The 25691-nt window shown below is 44.0% G+C and overlaps 1 protein-coding gene across 1 annotated transcript in view; it reads right to left on the bottom strand.

Annotated features, from left to right (window-relative positions):
* C7 (complement C7) overlaps positions 1-19671 on the bottom strand; it is a 45228-nt gene extending 25557 nt beyond the window's left edge. The window contains exons 1-10 of the mRNA XM_081881433.1: positions 19437-19671; positions 19021-19076; positions 16525-16597; positions 13226-13367; positions 12344-12497; positions 10604-10742; positions 8605-8739; positions 7461-7704; positions 5658-5771; positions 4036-4202 (exon numbers count right to left, since the gene is read on the bottom strand). Coding sequence (XP_081737559.1) covers positions 4036-4202; positions 5658-5771; positions 7461-7704; positions 8605-8739; positions 10604-10742; positions 12344-12497; positions 13226-13367; positions 16525-16597; positions 19021-19076; positions 19437-19442 — 1230 coding nt within the window. The 5' untranslated portion in view covers positions 19443-19671. The remainder of the gene's footprint in view (positions 1-4035; positions 4203-5657; positions 5772-7460; positions 7705-8604; positions 8740-10603; positions 10743-12343; positions 12498-13225; positions 13368-16524; positions 16598-19020; positions 19077-19436) is intronic.
* Positions 19672-25691: the final 6020 nt, after the last annotated feature.

Below are 25691 nucleotides of genomic sequence, written 5' to 3' on the forward strand. Positions count from 1 at the left end.
CCTTGAATCTGACCAAATTGGCTAAATATGGATTCAGCCATGACCACAATATGTGGGTAGGTTTAGCTGAAATGGTAGCTAATGTTGCAAATAGGACCAATTGCCTTGTTTGCTCTCTTGGGCCAGATGATTCAGAGGGAGGTATGCCCTTATTACCGATACCATTAGATGCTATTGGTATGGTAAGCGAAATGCCACACCAAACTGAAATACAGAATTTCCCCGGATGGAACTCAACTAAACCATTACGAGTTATACCTGTACAAGGGGAATTCTGTGTACATAAATCATCAGATGCAGCTGATTCTCCCATGATAGGCTCTTCTCATTGTCACTATACTTGGGATTATAAGAAGAATAGTCATACCTGGGCACACGGTACTACCTATCGAACTCGGAATACCTTGCCCTGTGCACCTCCTTTTATTCATGCATGGAAAGTGGTGTGGAACATAACTGTGACAGAAAAAGGCAATCTAACATACTGCACTGTAAACTCTCTACCCCTTTTGGTATTTCGCCTTCTGTATTCCCCGTACCAAAAACCTCAGACCCGATGGTTGTGGTGGATATGTGGAGAATGGGCGTACAAGAAACTCCCTTCCAAATGGAGTGGGACTTGTTTCTTGGGTTGGGTATTACCACCAATGTGGATTATGCCCACTAGTTCGGCCAGGCGAACACGAAGGAATGCTGATATTTCTCATATAGCAGGAGGAAGTACCCAAAGTTGGAGCGGTACTGATGATTGGCCGCCAGAGCGCATTATAGCCTATTATGATCCTGCCTCCTGGAATCCTGGTGAGCTCATACAAGGGGCACGGGATCCTATTTATAATCTAAACAGAATAATTCGATTGCAAGCAGTAGTGGAACTTGTAACCAATGCAACGGCCCAGAGTTTGAGACTTATTGCACAACAGTTGGATGAAAGTAGAGCCGCCATTTTGCAGCTGAAAATGGGAATGGATTATGTACTTGCCAGGCAGGGAGGCCTATGTGGAGTCTTGAACTTGACAGGGAATGCCTGTTGCTTTAACATTTCTGATAATGGTGAGGCAATCCGTGTGTTGGCCACAAAGATGGAGAATATAGCACATGTCCCAGTACAAACATGGGAAGGATGGGATATGGGATGGCTCACCAATTGGTTACCTAATGTCACAGGACTCAAAGGGATACTATTGTCTTGCTTGTTTTTCTTGACAGTAGTAGTATTGGTTTTATGTATGATGCCATGTATCATTTCATGTTTTAGAAGTACAATTAGCAAGATGGTTTCAAATGAAACTCTACCTCATATCATGGCCCTATACAGAGCTTTACCTCAGGAATATGATGAAGGTCAAGCTATCAAGGACACTTGGGATGAAGGTCCTTGAGCTTGAAAGGGGGGAATGAGGCACCTAACCATAAGCCTGCATTTTTATCAAAGCTTCTATATATTTCAATCAAGGCTTGTATTTAAAAATGAGCTTAAAAAAAGGATTTTCAAATGTTTCATGCCAGGCAGAAGAAACCTTGGCCATTCTCCTAAGACAAGAGGGCCCCATTGATTTATAGTAGAAAAACAATTCTCAAAGTCATAAAAAGGGAGAATTACATATGCTGCCCCAAGGCTGAGAAAACACCATTAGGAATGGGGAAAGATAATACTAATGTGCCTCCCAGTAAAATGAGCCAGATCTTCTTTCTAAGGTTGAAAGGCCAGGAGCAAATGGAAAGAAAAACATTTAGCTAGAAGAAAGAGAGCATTTTTGGGGAAGTCTTTTTCTAAAGCCATTCTTTCTTAAACTAAAGAGGCTTCTTTTAAAAGCTGTTTTACTGAGTTTCTTCCTTTTTACTTTGAAAAGCTTTATTCTTTTAAGAGGCTACCTATGATAAATGTATGAAATATATTAGCTTAAATATATTGGCTTAAATGTAATTATGCAAAGGATTTAAGGAATGCTAGATTCTTATTTCATAGAGTCATATTGCAATAGGAGACCAGAGGGGCAAATGAGCCTAGCCCCCCCCCCCCTGCCAGACAGAAGACGCCATCCAAGCAGTCTTGATATATAGTTGTCAGGCATTTGTTTAGAAACATTAAATGAAGGAAATCTTTCAATGTTGATGTGAAACTCAAGATCCTTGACATCTGTTGAACATAAAAATGTAAGATTAAACATTTGTTTTAGAAGGCAATAGGGCAAGAAGGGCAAGAGGTGAGCTGGTAATTAAGATTCCATGTAAGATATATTATTACTTATATGTCATATATATAGCTCTTTGTCTCCCTTATAAGGGCAAGGAAATGGGTGTATCTTTTGTGGGTGTATCTTTTGTGATTGGTTCTAGCAAACAGCCAATAGGAATTTCAACCAGGCTGATTGGACAGAGGCAGCCACAGGAGGAGCAAAGGGGGCTGGATTAAGGGAATATAAGTGCTGGCCAGAATGGCAGGAGGCCAGGCCAGAGCTTGGTAACCATGTACCACTGTGCCTCTTATTTATTTGTCTGACAAATAAATTACTATTTTAATTTCTCTATTGCTGCGTTGAATATTTCATTCCAGCTAAGCGTTAACCACAAGCAGGGTGCTACAATGCCTAGACCTAACCAAACTTGTTCATGTGGGCTACACAGCTGGCAAGCATTGTGCATATGAATCTTAATTATGCCAAATGCAATAACGCTGAATTGCTTTGCTTAAATCTGACATCTTGAAATTTCTGCTTACTCACTGGATCCGAGCAAACTAGATGCTCAGGCTGAGTATAGGGACCTTAATTAACTCGCAAACAAGGTACAATGCTCACAGGGATTTCTGCTTTTATTTGATTTATTTGACTTAGCAAGCTCAGCAGCAACTTCCTTTCACTTGAATAGCGTTTTTTGGGGAAACTGCAATGAAGGAGAAAAAGAAAGGAGATTTATTTGATTTTTTAAGAAGTGGGCATGAGTAACTTACATTAAATGGAAGTTTTGTCTTGCTCTGGGTGGCAGTAGCCATGTCAGGGACAGTGATGGTAGAGCTGCTTCAGTGATACTGAACTGAAGGCATAAGCCTCTCTCAGGATGCCTTCCAGTAGGAGTCCTCCTTTTGCACTTATTAAGAAGCCAATAGACATTCTCAGAAGGTCACGACTCAAGGATGCTCAACATCATGCCCACTGCCTTGCTCCTGATACCCAAGCATTGATTGTTCCTTTGTAAAAACAGAGCCTCTGCATGCACACATGATATCCACATAAGCTCTCTGTGTGTGATGGGTGAAGCCTGCATTTTGCAGTGCACCAGATCACACCTTAGGGATGAGGGGGAAATTTGGTTCAGTTTGGTTCTAATTCGCAACTCCCAAACCAAGATGCAAATTGAAACCAAACTATCCTTTGAAATTTGCACGTCTCTGAACTTTGCAACGCCATTCTCCAACCAAATAATATGTAGAAAAATGCACATGTCTGGGGGGGAAGTGTGCGTAAAATTGTGAGCATTCTTTAAAAAATAATAATGCAAAAATGCATTATATTAGGAGAAATTGCTTGCAGAAATGTGTCTATTAGGCAAAATTAGGCATACAGAAATGTTTACATTGGGATAAATGTGCACTAAAACACTGATTAATTTTTGGGAGAACATATAAAGAGGCATTTTGTGGAGAACTGAATGTAAGACTGGAAAAATGAGAGTAGCTGAAACAGTTGCACCTATCTCTAGGGTTCATGCAGCATGCAAGTGGTATGTGTGTAAGCTCTGTGCAGAAGATGAGATCAACATTTGAAGGTTGGAAACAATGACAAAAAGCATGATAAGAACATAAGAATAGCCCTGCTAGGTCAATGCAATGGCCCATCTAGTCCAGCATGCTGTTCTCACAGGGGCTGAACAGCTAAAAGCAGGATTCTAGCACAAGAGCTCTCTCTCCTCCTCTGGCTTCCAGCAATTGGTATTCAGAAGCATATTCTTCATGTGCTGAAAATCCCTGGCGTTTAACTGTGTGAGAATGATTCATCTAATAAAAAAAATAAATCACACAAATCAGAGTTTTACCTTTTGCTTAATGACTCTAGGAGAATAGGACACCGATCTAGCCCAGAAGGAGTATCGTTGCGTATTTGCCACAGGATCATTTATGTCCATGTAGCTTAGTCCAGCTACAGCTCCGGGACTTCCTCCCTCTACTAACGGGTCAGCTCGAATCTGATTGCTTCTGGTACCTGGAAGCACAAAAAGAGCACAGCATTTTAAAAACAAGCTTTTTATATTGTCAAACAGTTGTGTCGTGGCACGTACAACTGACATCTAAATGGTCTTAAGAACATATAAATTAAGTACAGTTGTACCTTGGATCCTGAACGCCTTGGTACTCAGATGTTTTGGCTCCAAAAAGCTGCAAACCCAGAAGTGAGTGTTCCAGTTTGCGAATGTTCTTTGGAACCCAAACGTCCGACGGGGCTTCCGATTGGCTGCAGGAGCTTCCTGCAGCCAATCAGAAGCTGAACTTTGGTTTCCAAATGTTTTGGAAGTCGGACGGACTTCCGGAATGGATTCCGTTCGACTTCCAACATACGACTATATAGTATAAGAACATAAAAGAAGAGCCTTCTGGATCAGGCCAGTGGCTGACCTAGTCAAGCAACCTATTCTCACAGTGGCCAATGAGAGGTTTATAGAAAACCTACAAGCAGGACTCAAGCGCAAGAGCCCTCTTCCCTAATGTGGCCCCTGATATTCAGAAGCATGGCTGCCTCTGACCTTGGAGACAGAGCACAGCCATCTCCATGAATGTTTCTAACTCTCTTTGTAGAACCATCCAAGTGTTAGAATTCCTGCTCCATGACTGCAGTCATGGGATTTTTGTCTATCACATGACGGTATATGTTTTGACTCCACAGAGTGGAAAGTGACAGGGACAGGATGCTTGTGTTATTGTGTTCCGTGAAGTGGGAATATTGTTCTTTGTTGTTGTTTTCACTTTGCCGTCTGATGCTAGAGAAAGAGGGAGCCATGTTGCAGTGCTCTCTGTGTGTTTATACATAAATAAAGTAGATTAGCCAAAATGCTGAGTTGCTGGGGTTCTTTTACGTAACTGCACAAACTCTGCGGATCCCTAAGTGTGCCGGTGTCTGTTGGCATCGGTCGCTGTGATGTTCGGGCTGAAGAAAGCTTATGAAGCTCCCGAACGATTGACCAGGAGGGAGGGAACATGCCAGTCAGGCATGTGTCTCTACCAGGGTCGTACTCAAATGTAGGCTGAACTCCTGACACCAGGTTGGGGACCCTCATTGGGTCAGGGCTGGTTCAGCTGCAGGTCAGCACAGAGACTCGGAGACAAGCAGTCAAGTTGATTCTTTGCTCAAGGAAACAGAATACAAACAGAGAAACCTACGGCAAGACTGGCCTCGGTTAAGCAGTTGCCAGAGCCTCGCACTCCCCCCTGCATCTCCTCCTCGTCCACCTGTTTCCCCAGCAGTCTTAAACTCCTTCAGAGAAGGGCCCCCATGTGCTCTTTGCTCTGCCTCTTTGTGCCCTTGGAGACAAGAGAGCTGCGAAGCTGAATACAGTAGGACCGTCAGGCTCCTGTTTGCTTTAGTGAAACATTCCAATCGGTTAAGCCGGACGACTGCTATTGATCAGGAAGCCTCTCCAAGAACACACACACAACTATTTACCTGAAGATTGTTTCAGCAGTTGATCTAGTTTGTTGCATTCTGTTTTCTTCTTCTTTACGAACAGAAAATTCCAGCCTGATGAAGTGCATTTGTGCATGTCCAGCATGCTCAAACCTAGGCCAAGAAATGGGCATTAACCTTGATGATCAATGAACGATCGATGCAATCATTTCCAATGCGCAGGAAAATGTCCCACAGAACTGGGTCCCAAGGTAGCTTGGAATTTCTTAAGCAAGATGGATTTATTTACTGATTTGCTTGTTTATTAAGAGCTGCACCCCACCTTTCTGCCTAAGTGAAAGGCTTCAAGGCAGCCTACACATTTTTTTAAGGTCTCAAACAGAACTGTAAAGGAACCATCAACTCCAGTCTCTGGTTCCACCAAGGCCAAGCACAACTTGCCAGAAATCAGCTGGCAAGCAGAGATGAAGATGCTGACATCACCTATATTAGTAGATGAAGACGCAGATGAATAGCCATTTAGATGGGTAGTGTCACAACCTACATAGGCTAGCTGCATGAATCTTTTACCATCTTGGGGGAGGAAGGCTAACAAAAGAGGTAAGCATCCCAGACTCTGGAAGAGGGAGAGGAAATCAGGTAAAAATGGTGAGTGACAGCAGGATCCAAAGGAAGGTGGGAGGAGAAAAACAGGTTTGGATATACCAGTGGAAGCCTGTAACAGGAGATCTGTGGATCATACAGCTAATAGGGGTAAGAAACAGGATCAACGCCAAGGACTCCAGTGATTTAAAGGGGGTCTGAGCTCTTGTAGCAACAACTCCAACCAGTATATTCTGAAGTAAGAGTATAGTCGCATTCTGAGGGTCCTCTGGGGGTGGGAGGGAGTGGGAAAACAGAGAGTGAATTTAATGGCTGATACACCGCTGTGGGTTAAACCACAGAGCCTAGGACTTGCTGATCAGAACGTCGGCGGTTCGAATCCCCTTGACGGAGATTCGACGGGGGTGAGCTCCCGTTGCTCGGTCCCTGCTCCTGCCCACCTAGCAGTTCGAAAGCATGCCAAAGAGCAAGTAGATAAATAGGTACCACTCTGGCGGGAAGGTAAACGGCATTTCCGTGCCCTGCTTTGGTTCGCCAGAAGTGGCTTAGTCATGCTGGCCACATGTCCTGGAAGCTGTACACCAGTTCCCTCAGCCAATAAAGCGAGATGAGCGCCGCAACCTCAGAGTGGGTCACGACTGGATCTAATGGTCAGGGATCCCCTTTACCTTACACCATTGTATCCCACCGGCAAAACAGTGACAGTCTGGAAGTGTACTAGAACTAGATTCTACTCTTGCTTACTAGGTTAAGGGCTCCTCCGCATTTCATATAAACAGAGAATAATGTTTTGGGGTTTCTCTGCTGCTTGCATGCAAGAATAGAATGCATTTTATTCCCAAACTCACTCCTTTATACTGCGGTTGGCACTGTGGTCTAAACCACAGAGCCTAGGGCTCGTCGATCAGAAGGTTGGCGGTTCGAATCTCCGTGACGGGGTGAGCTCCCATTGCTCGGTCCCTGCTCCTGCCAACCTAGCAGTTCGAAAGCACATCAAAGTGCAAGTAGATTAATAGATACCGCTCCAGCGGGAAGGTAAGCGGCATTTCCGTGCGCTGCTCTGGCTTCACCAGAAGCAGTTTAGTCATGCTGGCCACATGACCCAGAAGCTGTATGCCGGCTCCCTCGGCCAGTTAAGCGAGATGAGCGCTGCAACCCCAGAGTTGTCTGCGACTGGACCTAATGGTTACCTTTACCTCACTCCTTTACTATTTGGGAATGAGTGCACCGGTACACTACCTTGTGCTTTTGCACTGTCTGAAGCAACATGAAACAGAACTTTGTAATGTCCTCCCAAAGATCCAGAGTGCAGAAAATGTGTTCCGAACTGTTCAATCAGCCTTCGGTATGCATTATATTCATAGAAGGTGGGAAGGTTAGCAAGCTCTTTCCAAAAGGGCTCAGCAAGATTTAGAAATTCCGGCTGTTTATTGATGAACTGAGCAACTTCCACGCTGTTTTCGATAACCATGAGCAGATTACTCTAGGAAAGCAAAAAATATATAGAACTCAGGCAGTTGTTTTCACAATAGTAGGAAAGTGTTTATAAAAAGAGCAATTTACAGCTGATATCTCCTGGATAAAGAATTCTTTGTTAACTGCTGAATTCCACATGCTGGTTAGCTGTTTGGTGTCAGAGTTCAGCAAACAGGGAAATACTGAAATTTCAAACTACGTGATCCAGTAATGCAGAGGTTTTCAAACTTTTTGGGTCCACGGCTCCCTTGACCCTGTGGGGCTCAGCAGCTCTGTTATATCACCCCTTGCCTGCAGAGCTGGTAGCCTCTCACCCTTTTTCGAACACCCTCCCTTGTGGAGTGTTTCCTCAGCCTCCTCTCCTCTCTGCTCTGCTTGGGTCTCTGAGTCTCTGAGCTGCTCCACCTGCCCCGAGGCTGCCTCAGCTCCTGGCAACCAACACCCCCTGGCCAGCCCCAGAGGCACCATTTACTGTGGAGTTTGTAGCCAGGGCTGCTGCAACAAACAGCTGTGCAAGCCTCTGAGAGGCAGAGATGCAAGAGGGCATCAGAGAAGGGATAGGAGGAAAGAGGGCCAGTGTTATACACAGCACCCCTGACCCTCATTCAAGGCACCCCAGGGTGCCATGGCACACTGGTTGAAAACCACTGCTGTAATGGATGATGAGGGATGGGGAAGAAATTCAGTTCTATTCACATTTTGACGTGAATTTGATGTGTAAAACAGAACGCAAATCAAAGCACAGCGATCCTTTAAATTTTGCACGTTTCCAACTTACAATATGCATGCATAACTGTGTATATTAGTAGAGACTGTGTATGAAAGCACACAAATAGTGAAAATAACATTAAAAATGCATTAAATTTGGGGAAATTGCTTGCAAGAAATTATGCAGAACACTGGGTACCTTTGAACGGCTATTTTCAATTGTATCTTCTTCTTCCCGGCGGTAATTTTTTCCAGTTGCAAGCCTCTCTGTGTGTTTTCTATAAGCCCAGGAACTGTTGTAAAATTCAGCGCTGAAGTCATTCTGAATGGTTACCTATTAAAAAGAAGCCAAAGGTATCTATATATAAAATTCTCTAGAAAGAAATAAAATATTGGCAATTATATTGTTTCTCAGCCCAGATACTAGGTACCTCCATGCTAGCTATTTTCTTGGGGAAATGTACAAATTTAACTCATGCCACCCAAAATTGTGTGTGAAACCTTAAACCTAAAAATCCACAAACTACACCAAATTTAGTGTATTATAAAGCACCTGTCCCCCTCCCCAGCAATTCTGTCATGACTGCCAGATACATGCTTTCTTTTTAAAGTTATTGTGATGTACTGCAGGTTCTTCAGAGTTGCCTTTCCTCTGCTCCTTCCAGGCAAGGCCCACAGTTTAAAGCTGTGTCTCCAAGCCCCTCTCTTTGCTCTGGAGCTTTCCCCTCAAAAACCGCTCTTTAAAGCTCAATTGGAGTAAACATCCATCCACAGAAAACCCAAACTGATTGCTCCGAATCAGCTTTAAAGAGTAGGTTTTAGTGGGGAAAGTCAAGGTCAAAAAACCACTCAGAGACGGAGCATTTGTGGACCTCTGCCTGGAAAGTGTGGACAAACGCTGTGTCCATGCAGTATAGCTCAACCTGAACCCTAAAGATAATGTAAATTCTTGCTTCCCCCAACACACCTTTGCATTTTAAAAAATGTTGTTCCGCTTGTATTTTTAAGCAAACCAACCTAATTCACATCACCACTGGATCTTAAAATAATTATGCTATGGGTTTCACACATTCTACATTGCAATACAGTTCTTAGCTTTAAAAACATACCCAAAATGCATACTGCAGAATAAAGTGCTTTTTAAAATGTGTGCATTGAGATAAAACATTTATATTTGTATACCTATTATTATTATTATTATTATTATTATTATTATTATTATTATTTGTATACCACCCAATACCCGTAGATCTTAGGGCAATTCACAACAACAACAACAAAAACACAAAATCCATCATAATAATAAAAACATGTGAGGAGTATATTTAAAGTTTTTTGGTCCTTTTTAAATTGAGAAAATGAGCTGGCATAGACTTGTGAATGAACACATGAAAAATGGACTCCGACTGGAAGTAGACTGAGAAAGACCGTATACCAGTGGTAGGGAATTTGCTTGCCTGCAGAAGGCCCCAGATTCAGACGTCAGCATCTTCATGTAGGGCTGAGAGAGAGCCCTGCTTGAAATCAGGGAGAGCAGCTGCTAGACAGTGTAGAACAAACTGAACTAGATGAGCCAACGGGCTGGCTCAGTATAGGGCAGCTTCTTATGTTCCTGTCTAGAAGCAGTTTGCAGGGTGGGACAGAAGCACTACACTAGCTTCCATACAGAAGAAGAAGAAGAAGAAGAAGAAGAAGAAGAAGAAGAAGAAGAAGAGGAGGAGTTTGGATTTGATATCCCGCTTTATCACTACCTGAAGGAGTCTCAAAGTGGCTAACATTGTCCTTTCCCTTCCTCCCCCACAACAAACACTCTGTGAGGTGAGTGGGGCTGAGAGAAGTGTGACTAGCCCAAGGTCACCCAGCAGCTGCATGTGGAGGAGCGGAGACGCGAACCTGGTTCACCAGATTACGAGTCTACCGCTCTTAACCACTACACCACACTGGCTCTCAGGTGCGTTGCTATTGGTTGTCAGGAGGAGCATAGCGGAAGTAGTTCAACAAGGTGTAAATGCACCAGCTGAGCCAATCCAGCTCTCTTGCCAGTGTGTTTGCACTGCACCAAACTCTTCTCCTTGCCAGATAGGCAACAGAGACCCAGCTCCCAGGATGCTAAAGTTCTGCCCCCGCTCAGCCAGTGGGCTGCTTCTGTTCCTATCCTCAGATGATACTGTGACTGAAAAACAAGCAATCAAACACACCTGGAATGTGTAAGCAAGGACACTGTCACTCAGCCGATAGTATTCTCTCTGGTCTCCACTGAACACTTTTCTGCATTGGCCACCAAAGCTCTTAGTATGGATGACTCCACCTCTGCTCTCACCCGTAAGAGCGTCAAAGCTGCAACCAATCAGAGTCAGGACACAGATTGCAAAGTTCACAGGATTTAGAAACATCAGTTGTTAACTAAATGTTAGCATACATCAGCAGACTACTTCCAAAACTAAATTATGCAAAGAACAGGGCGCTCTGTAATGAGATTTTGTACTGGCAGAGCTACGATGCAAATCCCTGCCATTGCAAGTTGCATCAGGGAAAATAAAACAAAATGTTTCCCCTGGAGTGTGTCAACAGAAAAGAGCAAGCACCTGATAATTCTAATGTATTTTATCTCTATGGCAACTGCCCCTGCTATGTTACATTTCCAGGTAAAATTAATGCAACTTGACAAACAACAATGGTCAATCTCCTTGCATCTTTTTTTCTCCTCCTGTGTTCAGCCTGAATTGAGGTCACCAACAAGGCCAGGGGGACACATAAAGCCTGTAATTTATTTGCTTTGAAATAATCACCTGCCATTTATGCTGAAGTTCTGGTAAATCCACCGAGAGCTAAGGAATAGCAGCAGTAGTTCATTGTGACCGTTCCTATGAGCCATTGCAGGGAGGTGCTAGGGTATACCTCCCCCACCTGCAACATAGGGATTATTATATTGGCCTATCCCACGTGTGTTTTGTAAGAATAGCTGAGGCAATTATTGTATGCTGTTCAACTCTGCCCCCTCCCATGACATCACATGCGTGACGTCAGGATGTCTCGGGGGGCCCCCACAATCAACTTGAGAAGATGGCACTTCTGGTCAGAAGTCTACATTGTCACGCAAGGCCCATGCCTCTGGAGCTCTGGGGCCCCCTGGCCTTGCTGTAGCTGCTCAAGCAAGCAGTGACAAGAGCAGCAGTAGCAACCTCTTCATGCCTTGCAGGGCCGTCTTTACCCAGGTGTGCAAGGGGTGCGGGGCAGCCGGGAGCTGAATTCTGGGGGGTGCCAAATGTATATTGGTCCCTCTCAAGTAGCAGCAGTTAAAAGCAATGGAATGAAAGTCCCTCCCCCCCCCCCCGGTCGCTCTGTTACTCTGTAGCATCAAATATTCCTGATGAGTCAGGAAACAAAAGCAGTCCCGTCCCCCCACTGTGTTGTTGTTACAGATGAGTGATTTCCCCCCTAAAAAAAGGTCAACTTTGGCTTCCCCCCTCCCCCAGAAAAGGTCAACAACTTTAGCTCCCCCCCCAAAAAAAAAGCTCAATAAAAGTTAATTTGGGGGTGCTGGGCGGATCTTTGCACCCCGGTGGTGCATATGCTAAAGACGGCCTTGTTCTCTCTTTGAGGAAGGCAAGGAAGGTAAGGCTCAGAGGGAGAGACAGGCAAATGGGCAGTAGCAACAACAATGGCAAGAAAGAAATGGTCCTCGTGCTCTGGGAGGAGGGCCCCTTAAGAGCAACTCTCTCCCTGAGGACCTCCCAAAACAAATTCCAAATGGCCTGTCCGAGCTACAATGCTCATGAAAAGATAAATCATATGGCCACGAGACAATGGATGCGAAATACTTTGAAGACCTGAAGCTACATAAACGCTTCGCCCTATGTAGTAGCTAAATGTTGTTGTTCCTCATAAATAACCAATAATCATTGCAACAAAATGAATAAGAATGACAAAGAACTCACCCTGCTCCTGTGAGCTCTACATTAGGAGGCGGCTTCAAAGGTGGCTTGGTGTTTTCACACACTGTCTTGATCTCATCGCATCGGTCCTCATCAGCGCCATCTTCCTCACAGTCGTGATCTCCATTGCACACCAAAGATTTGCTAATGCACTGCCCTATGGCCATAAAGACAGGTAACACAGGAACAATGAAAAAACTCTTGCACCCACCTAGAGAACAGAACTGATTCCTCTGAGACTCCTCCATGTTTCTTCAAGTGTCTTGGAATTTTCTTTCTGTGAGATGGGTTGCTTTGGTTTGGTATTTGAGACTGAAAGCCAGCCTCCGCCTCCCACTAAGTTTCTGGATTAGTTATTTGTCCTTTGTGACAAGGCAAATCTCCTTGGCAGGCCCTTTAGGAGCTTCTCTGGAAACCTCATGGGCAAGCAAGGTCCGTTGGAGTGTAGTGAGCCCTTCTATCCTATCCTCAAGTTGTATATATGTGTAAATAAAACCATATATCCTAAAGACATCAAGTGTCCATTAACCTTCATTCCAAGGAAACTGTACCCTGGGTAAGCACTGGAACTCTTGGGGTCTCTCAAAGCTCAGAGATTGGGGTGCAGGCAACAATATTTATGTGCTATTATTTGATGCCTGAGAGTTCTGTTATTTACCAGTGTAGAAGTCATTTACTGTGAGTCCCTCTAGAGACCCTGCGTAAAGAACTCTCTCTGTGTCTCTGTATGAATAGTAAAAATCATAATGAAGAGTTACACTTGCATTCCCATATCTCCCCCTTTTTGGTCCTATCAGCTTCTGCTGTGAAACAGTCATAGAAGAATAGAATTATAGAGTTGGAAAGGACAAAGAACAGGTCGGTTGGATTCTTGAAACAACGTACCCGATGAACATCTAAAACGATTGCCACATCCATCTTCTGTTGGGCACCCTCTCGTAGGAACACAAGGACGGGATTCAAAGGAACTTCCTGGACATGGCTGTCCTCCAAACTGCCCATAAACTGCTACGGTCCGTCTGCGAATCTAAATCCAAAAAGCAATCCTTTAGGCTAGAGGTAGGTTCCGGTGGTGCTCTTAGGGGTAAGGGGGGTGATATGTTAGCTCTGAATTTGTGCCCTTCGAAGAAAGGGGAATGTCACAAATTTCCTGTGGAGGCAGGTAGGTCAATGCTGGGCCTTTTTGCCTCTATCTCCATCATCTGCCGCTCTCAGTGGTCAGATGTAGGGCCATGAACTTCATCCCCAAAGTGCAGTCCTAATTGCGTCACTGGCAACATCACATGTTCACCTGTCTGCAGAACAAGCTGCTGTTATAAGGCGTAGGAGTAGGGCCTGGTTTAAAAGTTGGCAACCGTACCCATGTGTGTTTTATACTGCCACATATTCAGAAGTGTTGTATTTGGATACGAGAGACCCAGTTTCAAATTGTCACTCAAGCAGAAAACATTATTACCGGTAAGTTCCCCTGCGTTGGTTACTGTAGGCCAAAAACTCTGTATTGCTAGACCACATGTTCACCATTTATGGTGTGGGAGTTTGCTTAAAGAGAAAATTAACTAATAATCTGGTAAGAAAACTTGGATTGTTCACTGGCACTGCCTTAATCGAGGAACATTTCAGCCACTCAGGCAATGAATCTTGTAAAAGTAACCAGCGAAGAATATAAACATGGAAATAATTTGCATTTTAATTTGAGAGTTATTGTTGTGGGGGAAACAGGCGGTTCTATTTGGCCACATCAGCAGCAAATGAAAAACAGCGGTTTGGTTTATAGGCTGTCTGTTCCTGGATTTATATATCCTCTGCTAGAGAACTCAGATGCGAGGAAATTAATCAATATAGGAAAGCTAAAGTAGTGTAGTTTAGCTAGCTGAGGTTGCAATCCTATACCTTGGGAGTAAGCTCCATTGAGCACAATGGGACTTGTGCCTACATAGGCACACATAAGATTGCCCTGTGAGGCAGCAATCCTATGCACATGTAGTCCCACTTAACTCAGTAGGATTTACTTATGAGTAAACATAAATAAGATTGAGGTGTGAAATATAGGGTGTTTCAGGTGGGATTCAATCACATACAGAGGTACCTCATTTTTTGAACGTAATCCGTTCCGGAAGTCCCTTCGAGTTCTGAAACATTTGAAAACCGAAAACTGAAAGCGGAAGCCTCAAAATGGAAGCCTCAATATTGAGAACTCAAAATGGAAGCTGCATTTCCTGTTCGACTTCCGAGGCGAGTTCGAAAACTGAGGCATTTACTTCTGGGTTTTTGGTGTTCGAGTTCCGAAATGTTTGACTACGGAGGTGTTTGAAAACCGAGGTACCACTGTACTGGCAAATTAACTTTGCACAGTTAGAGAGGCCTTGTAGGGGAAGATGCACTGGAAAGTATGGGATAACACTTGCTCTGCCACAATCACAGCATCATAGATCTGGAAGAGGCCACAAGGGCCATCCAATCCAACCCCCTGCAATGCCATAGCTGTCAACATTTCCCTTTTTTAAAAGGGAAATTCCCTTATTCCGAATAGGATTCCTCGCAAGAAAAGGGAAAAGTTGACAGCTATGCGCAATGCAGGAATCTCTTTGCCCAACATGGGCAACATGAACCCACGACCTTGAGATTAAAGAGTCTCATGCTGTAACAACTGAGCTACCCATCACACAATGTTGTCTAATCTTCCCACAAACAAATCAGAATGAATGTTCAAATAGCCAGCATCATTTAACCTTCCCAAGTTAAAATAAATGAATGAATGCTCATAAACAGGACTTCTGGTTGCACCTGTAGTGATTGGAGAAGAATGACTTTAAGCAATGATTGCAGAAGAAGATCTAGGGCAGCAGTTCCCAATCTTTCTCTTCACAGACCACTTGCAAATGGCAGAGTGTCTTCTTGCTAGACCCTGTAATGGTTTTTCTGCCCAATGCAGCAATTTTAATGTATTGTGGTAGTACGATACTAAGTGTATTTTTATTCCCCCCCCCAATTATATATTGTATTTCATTGTATTGCAACTTAACGTGTAATTGTGGATTCATATTGCCATGAAATACAATATAAGAAATAAAAGAAACAACAAAAATACAATCAAACACCAATTTAATATGATGGATATACCATCTCCCATCTTAAACCACAAATCCACAGATACATTTTAGGTCACCTGCTGGCCTGAAGACCACAGTTTGGGAACCCCTTATCTAGGGCACGATCTTCTGGAACGTTCTCCTGTGCAAACCCTTTTGAAATAACAGGCTGCGCAGAAGCTCAGCAGTGTTGATGTGCAGTTCCCATTCCAAGGCACTTGAGCAGGAGAACTTCCCAAACGATTGTGCCCTAGACCAAGGGTGGGCAATCTACTGGTAGATCTTTGGGAGATCTGCAGTAGATTGGCCAGGGTTTCCAATTTTTTAGTCGTTTAACAGTAATAACAAAATGATTTTCCCATCTCAGCTAGACTGCTGAAATGAAGGAAAGCTAAAAGGATTTCCCATGAAAGGGTTAAGCTGAGTTCTATTCTGGGGCTAAAAATAAATCCCCTAGGGTTCAGAATGTACTTCAAAGCACCATGTGTGTGTATATGTGTCATTAAAACTTTAAGTACAGTGGTGCCTCGCAAGACGAAATTAATTCGTTCCACGAGTCTCTTCGTCTTGCGGTTTTTTCGTCTTGCGAAGCACCCATATTAGCGGCTTAGCGGCTATTAGCGGCTTAGTGGCTTAGAAAAAGGGGGGAAATCGCAAGAACTCGCAAGATGTTTTCATCTTGCGAAGCAAGCCCATAGGGAAATTCGTCTTGCGAAGCACCTCAAAAGACGGAAAACCCTTTCGTCTAGCGAGTTTTTCGTCTTGCGAGGCGTTCGTCTTGCGGGGCATCACTGTATATGCTATTTGCACCTGGTTCTGGTTGGTAGATACTGGAGTATTAATAAAAGAACTAAGTGCATCACACAAGTCTGCCCATTCCTGTCCTAGATCTTCATCCGTAACCATCACTTAAAATCAACAAATTACCTCTATAATGCAATTAATTCATGATTATTAATAAACATATGATCCTCAAAATATTGGGTAACAAAATATTGGGTAATATTGGGTAAAATATTGGGTAACAAGATTGCTGTTGTTATTATTATTACTACCCAAGTAGCGTACAAATGGCACACATTTATACTGTACCTGAGTCTTAGTACAGCCATCACATTCTGACCAAGGACCAAATGGATTCCAGCTGCAGTCGACTGGAGAAGCCCTGCTGGATTTTATATGGGGAGAGAGAAAAATGTTGTCAGGGTTTCAACATTGGGAGAAGGACCATAGGCCCAATGGTAAAGAACATGCAGAAGTTCCCAGGTTCAATCACAAACATCTGGAGGAAGGTCTCGGAAAGATTCCCATTTGATCTTGTAGTTGTCTGTTTTGAAAAGTTGATGATTTCCTCCATAACAATGTAATCTTGAGGAGTCCCAGAGTTAGTGGATGGCCTGCATCTCAATCATCCTGTTCAGCACTGCCCCTTCCAACCTAGTCCCTACATAAACTATGAGTTATAGTCAGTCCTGCTCAGAGCAGATCCAGGTAACAAACCTAAGTTAATCATGTCCATTAACATCAGTGGGACTACTCTGAGAAGGAGTAGCATTGGCTGCAACCCTGTGCTGCTACTGCCCTATGAACATTTCCTTGGGAGAAAGTTCTGAGTAAATGTGGTTAAGATTCCTGAATGGGGTAACTGTGCCCCTGAAGGACCAGGTGCACAGTATACCTGGTCCTAAACGGCCTCGGTCCAGTATACCTAAACGGCCTCGGTCCAGTATACCTGAAGGAGCGTCTCTACCCCCATCGTTCAGCCCAGAGACTGAGGTACAGCGCTGAGGGCCTTCTGGTGGTTCCCTCGCTGCAAGAAGCCAAGTTACTGGGAACCAGGCAGAGAGCCTTCTTGGTAGTGGCACCTGCCCTGTGGAACGCCCTCCCACCAGATGTCAAAGAGAAAAACAACTACCAGACTTTTAGAAGACATCTGAAGGCAGCCCTGTTTAGGGAAGCTTTTAATGTTTAATAGACTATTGTATTTTAATAGTTTGTTGGAAGCCACTCAGAATGGCTGGGGAAACCCAGCCAGATGGGCGGGGTATAAATATTATTATTATTATTATTATTATTATTATTATTATTATTATTATTAGGCTGCACATCTTGCTGATGAGAGGCTCATGCATATCGTCATATGGTGCCAATAGTAAGCTTCCTGAGCATCCATCAATTCTTCCTTGTCGTAGGACGTTCTCCTCCAAATCACTGCCTTCCCACACTTTCTCCTTCCTCAATCCAGATTTTCTCATTCCCTCTCCTTTTGGAGTATCCCTGGTAAGAGAAAATCCAGACTGATATAGGAGAAAGTGTGGGAAGGCAGTGATTTGGAGGAGAACGTCCTACGGACAACAGAGAATTAATGGAGGTGCAGGAAGATTGCTATCCCCACTATAAGACTGTATTGAGAAAAGCCATTTGCTCTTCTTGCCTTGCTGCTGGGCTGCTCCAGTTCTCTGCTTGCCTGGCCACAGCTCTTCCCCCTTCTGTTACTGCACAAGGCCATGCTTTTTATGTAGCAGATCCTATGGAAGTTTGAAGCAGCACAGCCAGTGGTTGCTGCAGCTTCACCAGCAATTGATTTTACAAAAGTACAGTGGTACCTCAGGTTAAGTACTTAATTCGTTCCGGAGGTCCGTTCTTAACCTGAAACTGTTCTTAACCTGAAGCACCACTTTAGCTAATGGGGCCTCCTGCTGCTGCCGCGCTGCCGGAGCCCGATTTCTGTTCTCATCCTGAAGCAAAGTTCTTAACCTGAAGCACTATTTCTGGGTTAGCGGAGTCTGTAACCTGAAGCGTATGTAACCTGAAGCGTATGTTACCTGAGGTGCCACTGTACAGCAGCGCTTCCTGGCATTGGGAAATGTGCAGCAGGTATCAAAGCATGTTTACTCTGAAGAAACTGAAGTGGTACCACTTGTTCTGCTTTTACAGTCACAGCTTCTGCCAAATAATCTTGGGAACTGTGGTTTGTTTGCAGGGAATTGTAGGTCTCCTGACAACTCTCAGCACCCTTAAAAAGCTATTGTTCCCAGGATTATTTGGAGGGAGCCGTGACTGCTAAAGTAGTATAAGTGTAGATGTGATCTGTTAGGGATGTTGGAGTGAGAAGATATGTTCTGCAAGGTCTCCTCCAACTCTATGATTCTATCTTAATATGAAAAATCTCATATGGAGATTGCACATGCAATAGCTATGGGGTTCTTTCCCCCCCATAGAGCTCTTGCAGGGTGGTGGAAATCACAGATTTGAATTTCTAATTTTTGTGCAGCCGTCAATGTCCAGGACTTCTACCTTTAACAATTGCATTAAAAGCAGGAATTCAGTTTGTGATTCCACCCCCTCCCTTGCAATAGCCTTTGTCTACCTGTTTATACCAGCTGAATTTCTGCCTATCGTGCAGCTGTTAAATGCACAGGAGCCCTACCAGAGAGAGAAAAAAGTTGGCAACCTAGATAAGAAGAAGGAAAGATCACCCTCAATCCTAAACTTATACTAGCTACTCAAGCCCTACCGCTGAACAGGGGGAAATACATGCTGAATATATATGCTCATCCTTTTTCAAAGTGCCAAATAACCGCTCACCTTGAAAAAGCAGGAAAGGAGCCCACAATTGCCATCAGAACGAATGTTCCAAGGGCCTAAAAAGAAGGAAGGGAAGGCTTGGATTATTGTTTGGCTCACATTTGGACTGATTTTCCAAGTATAACAGCATAAGCCTAACCATGCCTACTCAGAAGCAACTTGTATTGACTGCAAGGGAGCTAAATCCCAGGTAAATGGGGTTAGAATCGCATCCAAATCAGGCAGAACTCAAAGGCAAGAAGCTGTGAAAGTTGAGTGGCTGAATTTAAAGGTTCCAGTTATTGCAACTCACCATGTCCCCATTGACACTCCCCCCCCTTACATCCTGGTAGTTCTGCATCCATATGCCTTGCGTAAATGAATATTGCATTAGACTTGGGTTTCACCTGCAGAAATTGGCTCAATGATTGCCTTACCTTCATGTTGGGAGAAACGCACAAGCTACACGGCAACTAGCAGCGAAGAAAACATTCCTCCTCTGGGAGAAGAAGGCAATTTAGAACCAGGAGGAGCCGTCGTCAGTCTGTCTGTCTCAAAACTTCTGGCGACTAAGCCTGCCTGGCGGTTCTGCTTTTTCTTTCACAAGAGAGGCCTTAAGCAATACGGAGGAATGTTAACAATAACCCATCTCCTCTCCTCTAGGGACACTAACAGCCTGTTCCTGTAACTGCCCAAGTATCTTAAAATAGTAAGAACTAGATTATAAAACAAAGCTTGGCTTGGAGTAGAATATAGCCCTGGTGAATTTTTTTTTAAGAGTCTAGGAAGCTGCCTTGCAACATGTCAGACTGTTTATCCATTTAGACCAGCGTTGTCTACGACTTTGACTGGCATCTGCTTTCTGCTTTCTGGGCCCTTTAGGGGAGTAGCACAGTGGCAGAGCATCTTCTTGGTATGCAGATCTCAGGTTCTATCCCCAGCACCCCTGGGTAGGGCTGGCAATGTCCCCTGCCTGCAATTCTGGACAGTCTGGAGGGACCCCTGACCATTAGGTCCAGTCGTGGCCGACTCTGGGGTTGCGGCGCTCATTTCGCTTTATTGGCCGAGGGAACCGGTGTACAGCTTCCGGGACATGTGGCCAGCATGACTAAGCCACTTCTGGCGAACCAAAGCAGGGCACGGAAATGCCGTTAGTCAAGACGGCTACCTATCTGTAACGGAAATGCCGTTTACCTTCCCGCCAGAGTGGTACCTATTTATCTACTTGCACTTTGACGTGCTTTCAAACTGCTAGGTTGGCAGGAGCAGGGACCGAGCAACGGGAGCTCACCCCATCACAGGGATTCAAACCGCCGACCTTCTGATCGGCAAGTCCTAGGCTCTGTGGTTTAACCCACAGCGCCACACGCGTCTGCCAGAAAGTGTAGGCAACGCTAAACTAGTGGGACCAATAGTCTGATTCAGTATCAGAACATCCCCTCCAAGTGCCCTGATTTTCCAGGCATAGTCCCGGAATTATGAAAGCTTCTGATTTGATCCGCCAGTGCTGCTGCCACTGAGCTCGGGGTGGAGGATGAGCCAGAGTTTGCCCATAGTGGCAGCAGCAGTGAGAGAGGATCCCATTGCCTCTCCATGGCCTGGTGCTAATTTAGATATAGAGATGCAAAGTTAGATATAACCCTGAAGCTTCCTGCTAGGAATTATGGGTAATGAAATCCCCCAAAAAGTTCAGGAGAATCTTTATTTATGTTACAGTTGCTGCCAGAATCCTAATCGCAAAAGGCTGGAAGGGAGAAGATATCCCATCTCAATCAGACTGGTAAAACAAAATAAGAGAGTACACTGAAATGGTGAGATTATCAGCAAGGCTAAGAGACGTTACGGATGAAAAAATTATCAGAGAGTGGGATACATACAGAGTCTATGTAAAAGAACATTGTCAAAGGATCAGTCCATTGGCAGGTCTTGATGGACCTTCAATGTGCAATTAGGATAATTTTATAAAATAAAACTGATAGTAAGTTAAATAACATGGAGAAAGTAAAGTCTAAGTGTGTATTTAAGGAATTTAATTCGGGAACACAAGGGGAAGTTCGGAATCCTTGTATAATTTAATCACAAATGTATACACAAAGCAAGTATGAATAATTGTTTATTTTTTATTTCTCATTTTGCCTATAACATCTATTGTACATTTTTGTTACAAAGTTTTCAACCAATAAAAGCATATATACATATAAAAAACAAAAAACAAAGTTAGATATAATCACTAGGATTTTCAGTTGAAACACAACACATAGTGGGGAGGATTTGTGAGAAGGTCTTCAATCAAGGTGACTAAGGCTGTTTTGGTACTGAAACTCTGATTGGTTTAGATAACCTGCTTCCTCTAGGGAGGACCACTTCAAGAGGGGCTGCATCATCGCCTTTTTCAAAGTGGCAGGAATAACTTCCTCCCATAGTGTGGCATTAACCACTCCCTCGATCCATCCTGTCAAATCTTACTAGATTTAACCAGCCATGATGGGCAGGCAGTCAGGTTCACAATTACAAGCCTCTTGCTCACATCACCAGCCTACAACAACATCCACAGTCTGTAACTTGGCAGTGCTCCATTGCTGTCCAACAAGCCTGAACTAATTTTGGCATCGTTCAGCATTGTTGTTGTTTAGTCATTTAGTCATGTCCGACTCTTCGTGACCCCATGGACTAGAGCACACCAGGCACTCCTGTCTTCCACTGCCTCCCGCAGTTTGGTCAAACTCATGCTGGTAGCTTCGAGAACACTTTCCAACCATCTCATCCTCATCTCATCCTCCCCTTCTCCTTGTGCCCTCCATCTTTCCCAACATCAGGGTCTTTACCAGCGAGTCTTCTCTTCTCATGAGGTGGCCAAAGTATTGGAGCCTCAGCTTCAGGATCTGTCCTTCCAGTGAGCATTCAGGGCTGATTTCCTTGAGTATGGATAGGTTTGATCTTCTTGCAGTCCATGGGACTCTCAAGAGTCTCCTCCAGCACCATAATTCAAAAGCATCAATTCTTCGGCGATCAGCCTTCTTTATGGTCCAGCTCTCACTTTCATACATCACTACTGGGAAAACCATAGCTTTAAATATATAGACCTTTATTGGCAAGGTGATGTCTCTGCTTTTCAAGATGCTGTCTAGGTTTGTCATTGCTTTTCTCCCAAGAAGCTTTCAGCATAGTTCCAAGCAATTTTGACTTCAAAGTGCTTCGCAAATCTTGTAGAAAAGGTATAATCTTTTCACGACCAAGTATTCCTTCGGACAATGATAGGACTGAACAGTCTTCCCCAACCTGGTGCCCTCCAGACATTTTGAACTACAACTTCCATCACTTCTGGCTTGCACAGTGGTTGGAGAAAGTTGTGCTAGTATTTCTGCCTGGACAACGGAACAGCTGAGGAACTTCGAGCTATGGAACAAAGAACCAAGGAAAAGAAAAAGTGAGGAAGATGAGGCAATATGGTGCCATGAGCTTCAGCCTTCCTCAAACTTTTTTGTTCAGTGCAGTAAGTAATTAAAACTTGCTGCACAAATAGACAGTACTGGAACTGAATGTCTAGGGACTAATGGGATGTTTCTACTTCAGGCTACTTCCATCTGTCGTCTAGAACAAAACAAGATACTGCCTAAGAAAGCTTTAATTCTTCTTCCTAAAGCGTTGTAGCATTCCAAAGAGTCTATTATATTTCCTTATGAGTTTTGGCTTTCTATGCAACAGATATTCAGGTTCCTCCTTAAATTTCAAATGGCTTTGGAGCATAACAACATCGCACTCATTAAAATTGATTTTATGTCATGGATTTTAAGAGGTCCTCTGATCTCGATCTGAAGATTGCAGCTGACAGACAACCTAACTCATCCCTTGATGCACCATCCCTGTTAATGTCCAAATATTCTCCCTCTCCATTCATTATGTTATCTTCCCAGATGCCAACCCTTTCTCTCTATTACTTCTACAGATGGTGATGGTCAAATTACGGCTGGCAAGAGAGAGAGAGAGAACATCAGGCTGATACGTTCTTAGCTTGGGAAATTGGCTGTCAGCGAGAGCTTCTGGACTTTCTTCTGTTAGCAAATGTCATTTACTTTTTCTAATTAGCTGTAATTAGCTGGCTCCAAAGTTCTTAAGGTATTTATCACATTTCAGGGACTAATAGAATGAGCCTAGGGACGTGCCTTTTGGAAATGTGTCAAACGACAGTGTTCGGCTATTTTCTGCAGCACAAATGGTTCTTTCCCAGGGGGCTTAATGGAAGCAAACTTTCATAGGAGCCTAATCAACCTTCTGTTGCCTCCAAGGAAAACAAAGGATTTATTTGCACATTCATGCAGCAGGTTCTATACAACATCATCCACTGTGGACACAGGGTCGCTGAAATTAAGATATGAGTTGCAGAACCATTCCTTAAGCTCTCAACCTTAAAAGTGCAATTTCAGCAACTAACAGTACCAGTTCTGGATTTCAGATGGTAAAGAATACCCAGAATTGGCAATGAAGCAATCGTCCACCTGCAGCATTTGGTGTCATCTGTCTTTGTGAGCAAGGTTCTCAACGATAGTGATCCTCAGAACTAACCCGCCACAAAAACCCTTATGTTTAGTAGTAAGAAATGAGTCACGAGGTAGCCTTTCTAATATGACCCCTCCGTGGAATGAAATCTGGAAGAACAAACATGCCCAGATGCCTCACTAAAACCCTTCAGAATATTTGTATCTTGTAGGATTCAACTTTAAAGAAATAGTGGGGCGTCTGACTTCACCATTCTCTTTAATTTGACTTCACTTTAATTTCAATTTCCCTGCTGACCTTTTGAAAATCACAGTAGTTACAATCACTTATTCCCTCCCACCCTCTCAACCACAAAAATAATTGGGCCGTTGCAAGCGGTTAACTGGAAGCATACTGACCTCTAGTGGAAATCCGTGTTTGTGTTGTGCACATTAAGCCTGCACAATGTAACTAGCAGAGCACCAGTTGCTTGACAACAGTCGTATTTTGGCAATCTAAGGCAAGCAGCGAAACCAAGAATTTTATCAATCCCTGATGAGTGCCATACATGACTGTGCTTGATTTGGTGGGGCTCAGCCCTGCTGGCCTCTGCCTGCCTCCAGCAATGCAGGATTCCTAAAGCTGATGTGGAGTTCCCCATTTCACCCACTGAACATGCAGGCAGGCCTAAGTGCCACTAGGTGGATTCTTGCCTCAGCAGCCACCCAAGCCTCACTGTTGGGGTTCAGCATCCACAGAATTCAAAGCTGGCCCTGCCACCATTTCATGAGGGCATTGGGCCCAATTGCTGCACCAGTTTCAGGCTGTTTTGGGGAAGGGACATAGCTCAGTGAGAGAGCCTCTGCTTTAAGTACAAAAGGTCCTGGGCTCAATCCCTGGGATTTCAAGGTAGGGCTGAGAGAGACATGCCTGAAACCCCAAATGGGCTGCTGCAAGTCAGTGTAGACAATACTGAACTAGATCAGGGGTCAGCAAACATTTTCAGCAGGGGTGGTGGTCTACTGACTCTCAGACCTTGTGGGGGGCTGGACTATATTTTTTTTAAGGCGGAGGGGAATGAAGGAATTCCTATGCCCCACAAATAACCCAGAGATGCATTTTAAATAAAAGCACACATTCTACTCATGTAAAAACACCAGGCAGGCCCCAAAATAACCCAGAGATGGATTTTAAATAAAAGGACACATTCTACTCATGTAAAAACACGTCAATTCCCAGACTGTCCACACGCTGGATTTAGAAGGCGATTGGGCCGGATCCTGCCCCCGGGCCTTAGTTTGCCTACTCATAAACTAGATCATGGGTAGGCAAACTAAGGCCCGGGGACCGGATCTGGCCCAATCGCCTTCTAAATCCGGCCCGCGGATGGTCCAGGAATCTACATGAGTAGAATGTGTCCTTTTATTTAAAATACATCTCTGGGTTATTTGTGCGGCATAGGAATTCGTTCATTATTTCCCCCCCAAAAAAATATAGTACAGCCCCCCACAAGGTCTGAGGGACAGTGGACCGGCCCCCTGCTGAAAAAGTTTGCTGACCCCTGAACTAGATAGCTCACTGGTCTGAATCTGCTCCTATAAGTGGGGCAGTGATTTGCCTTCACCTTCCTTTCCGTGTATGTTCTGCCCCAGGAAGCACACTAGGCCTCTGATAATGATACTGCCTTCTAAATGCTTTTTATATACCATATATATATATATATATATATATATATACATACAGACTAAAACTTTAGGCAATGTAATAAGAGAAGAGGTTGTAGCAATGCATTAGAACTGTGATGTTGGGAAAGCAAGCTCCTATTTTCATCTATGAAATTAGATACTGTACAACTGAAGTTGAGCCAACAAAAAAGAATTCACTTTTCAACTCTCCAGATTATGTTCCAAATGGAGGTTTACAGTGCAGCCCTATGTATGTTCACAGAAGTCCCACTGTATTAAATGGGCCTATTCCCGAGTACTGTCGCGAGCTTTTCTTTAAATTGTTCTGTAATGTAACAGCAAAACCGGCATTTGCTAGAATCGGGATCTGTGGGTAAGCCTTACTGAAAACAGCACAGAGTAAACACGCGCAGGGTTGTGCTGCAAGGCGTTCCGTGCAAGAGTTTTGCAGGCGGTCCATTTATTTCATAAAATTTATACACTGCTGGGCGGGGTGAGAGAGAAAAAACACACATCTCAAAAGAGCTAAGA

Source organism: Podarcis erhardii (genome assembly GCF_964252035.2).
Source record: "Podarcis erhardii genome assembly, chromosome: 11".
Classification (NCBI taxonomy): Eukaryota; Metazoa; Chordata; class Lepidosauria; order Squamata; family Lacertidae; genus Podarcis; species Podarcis erhardii.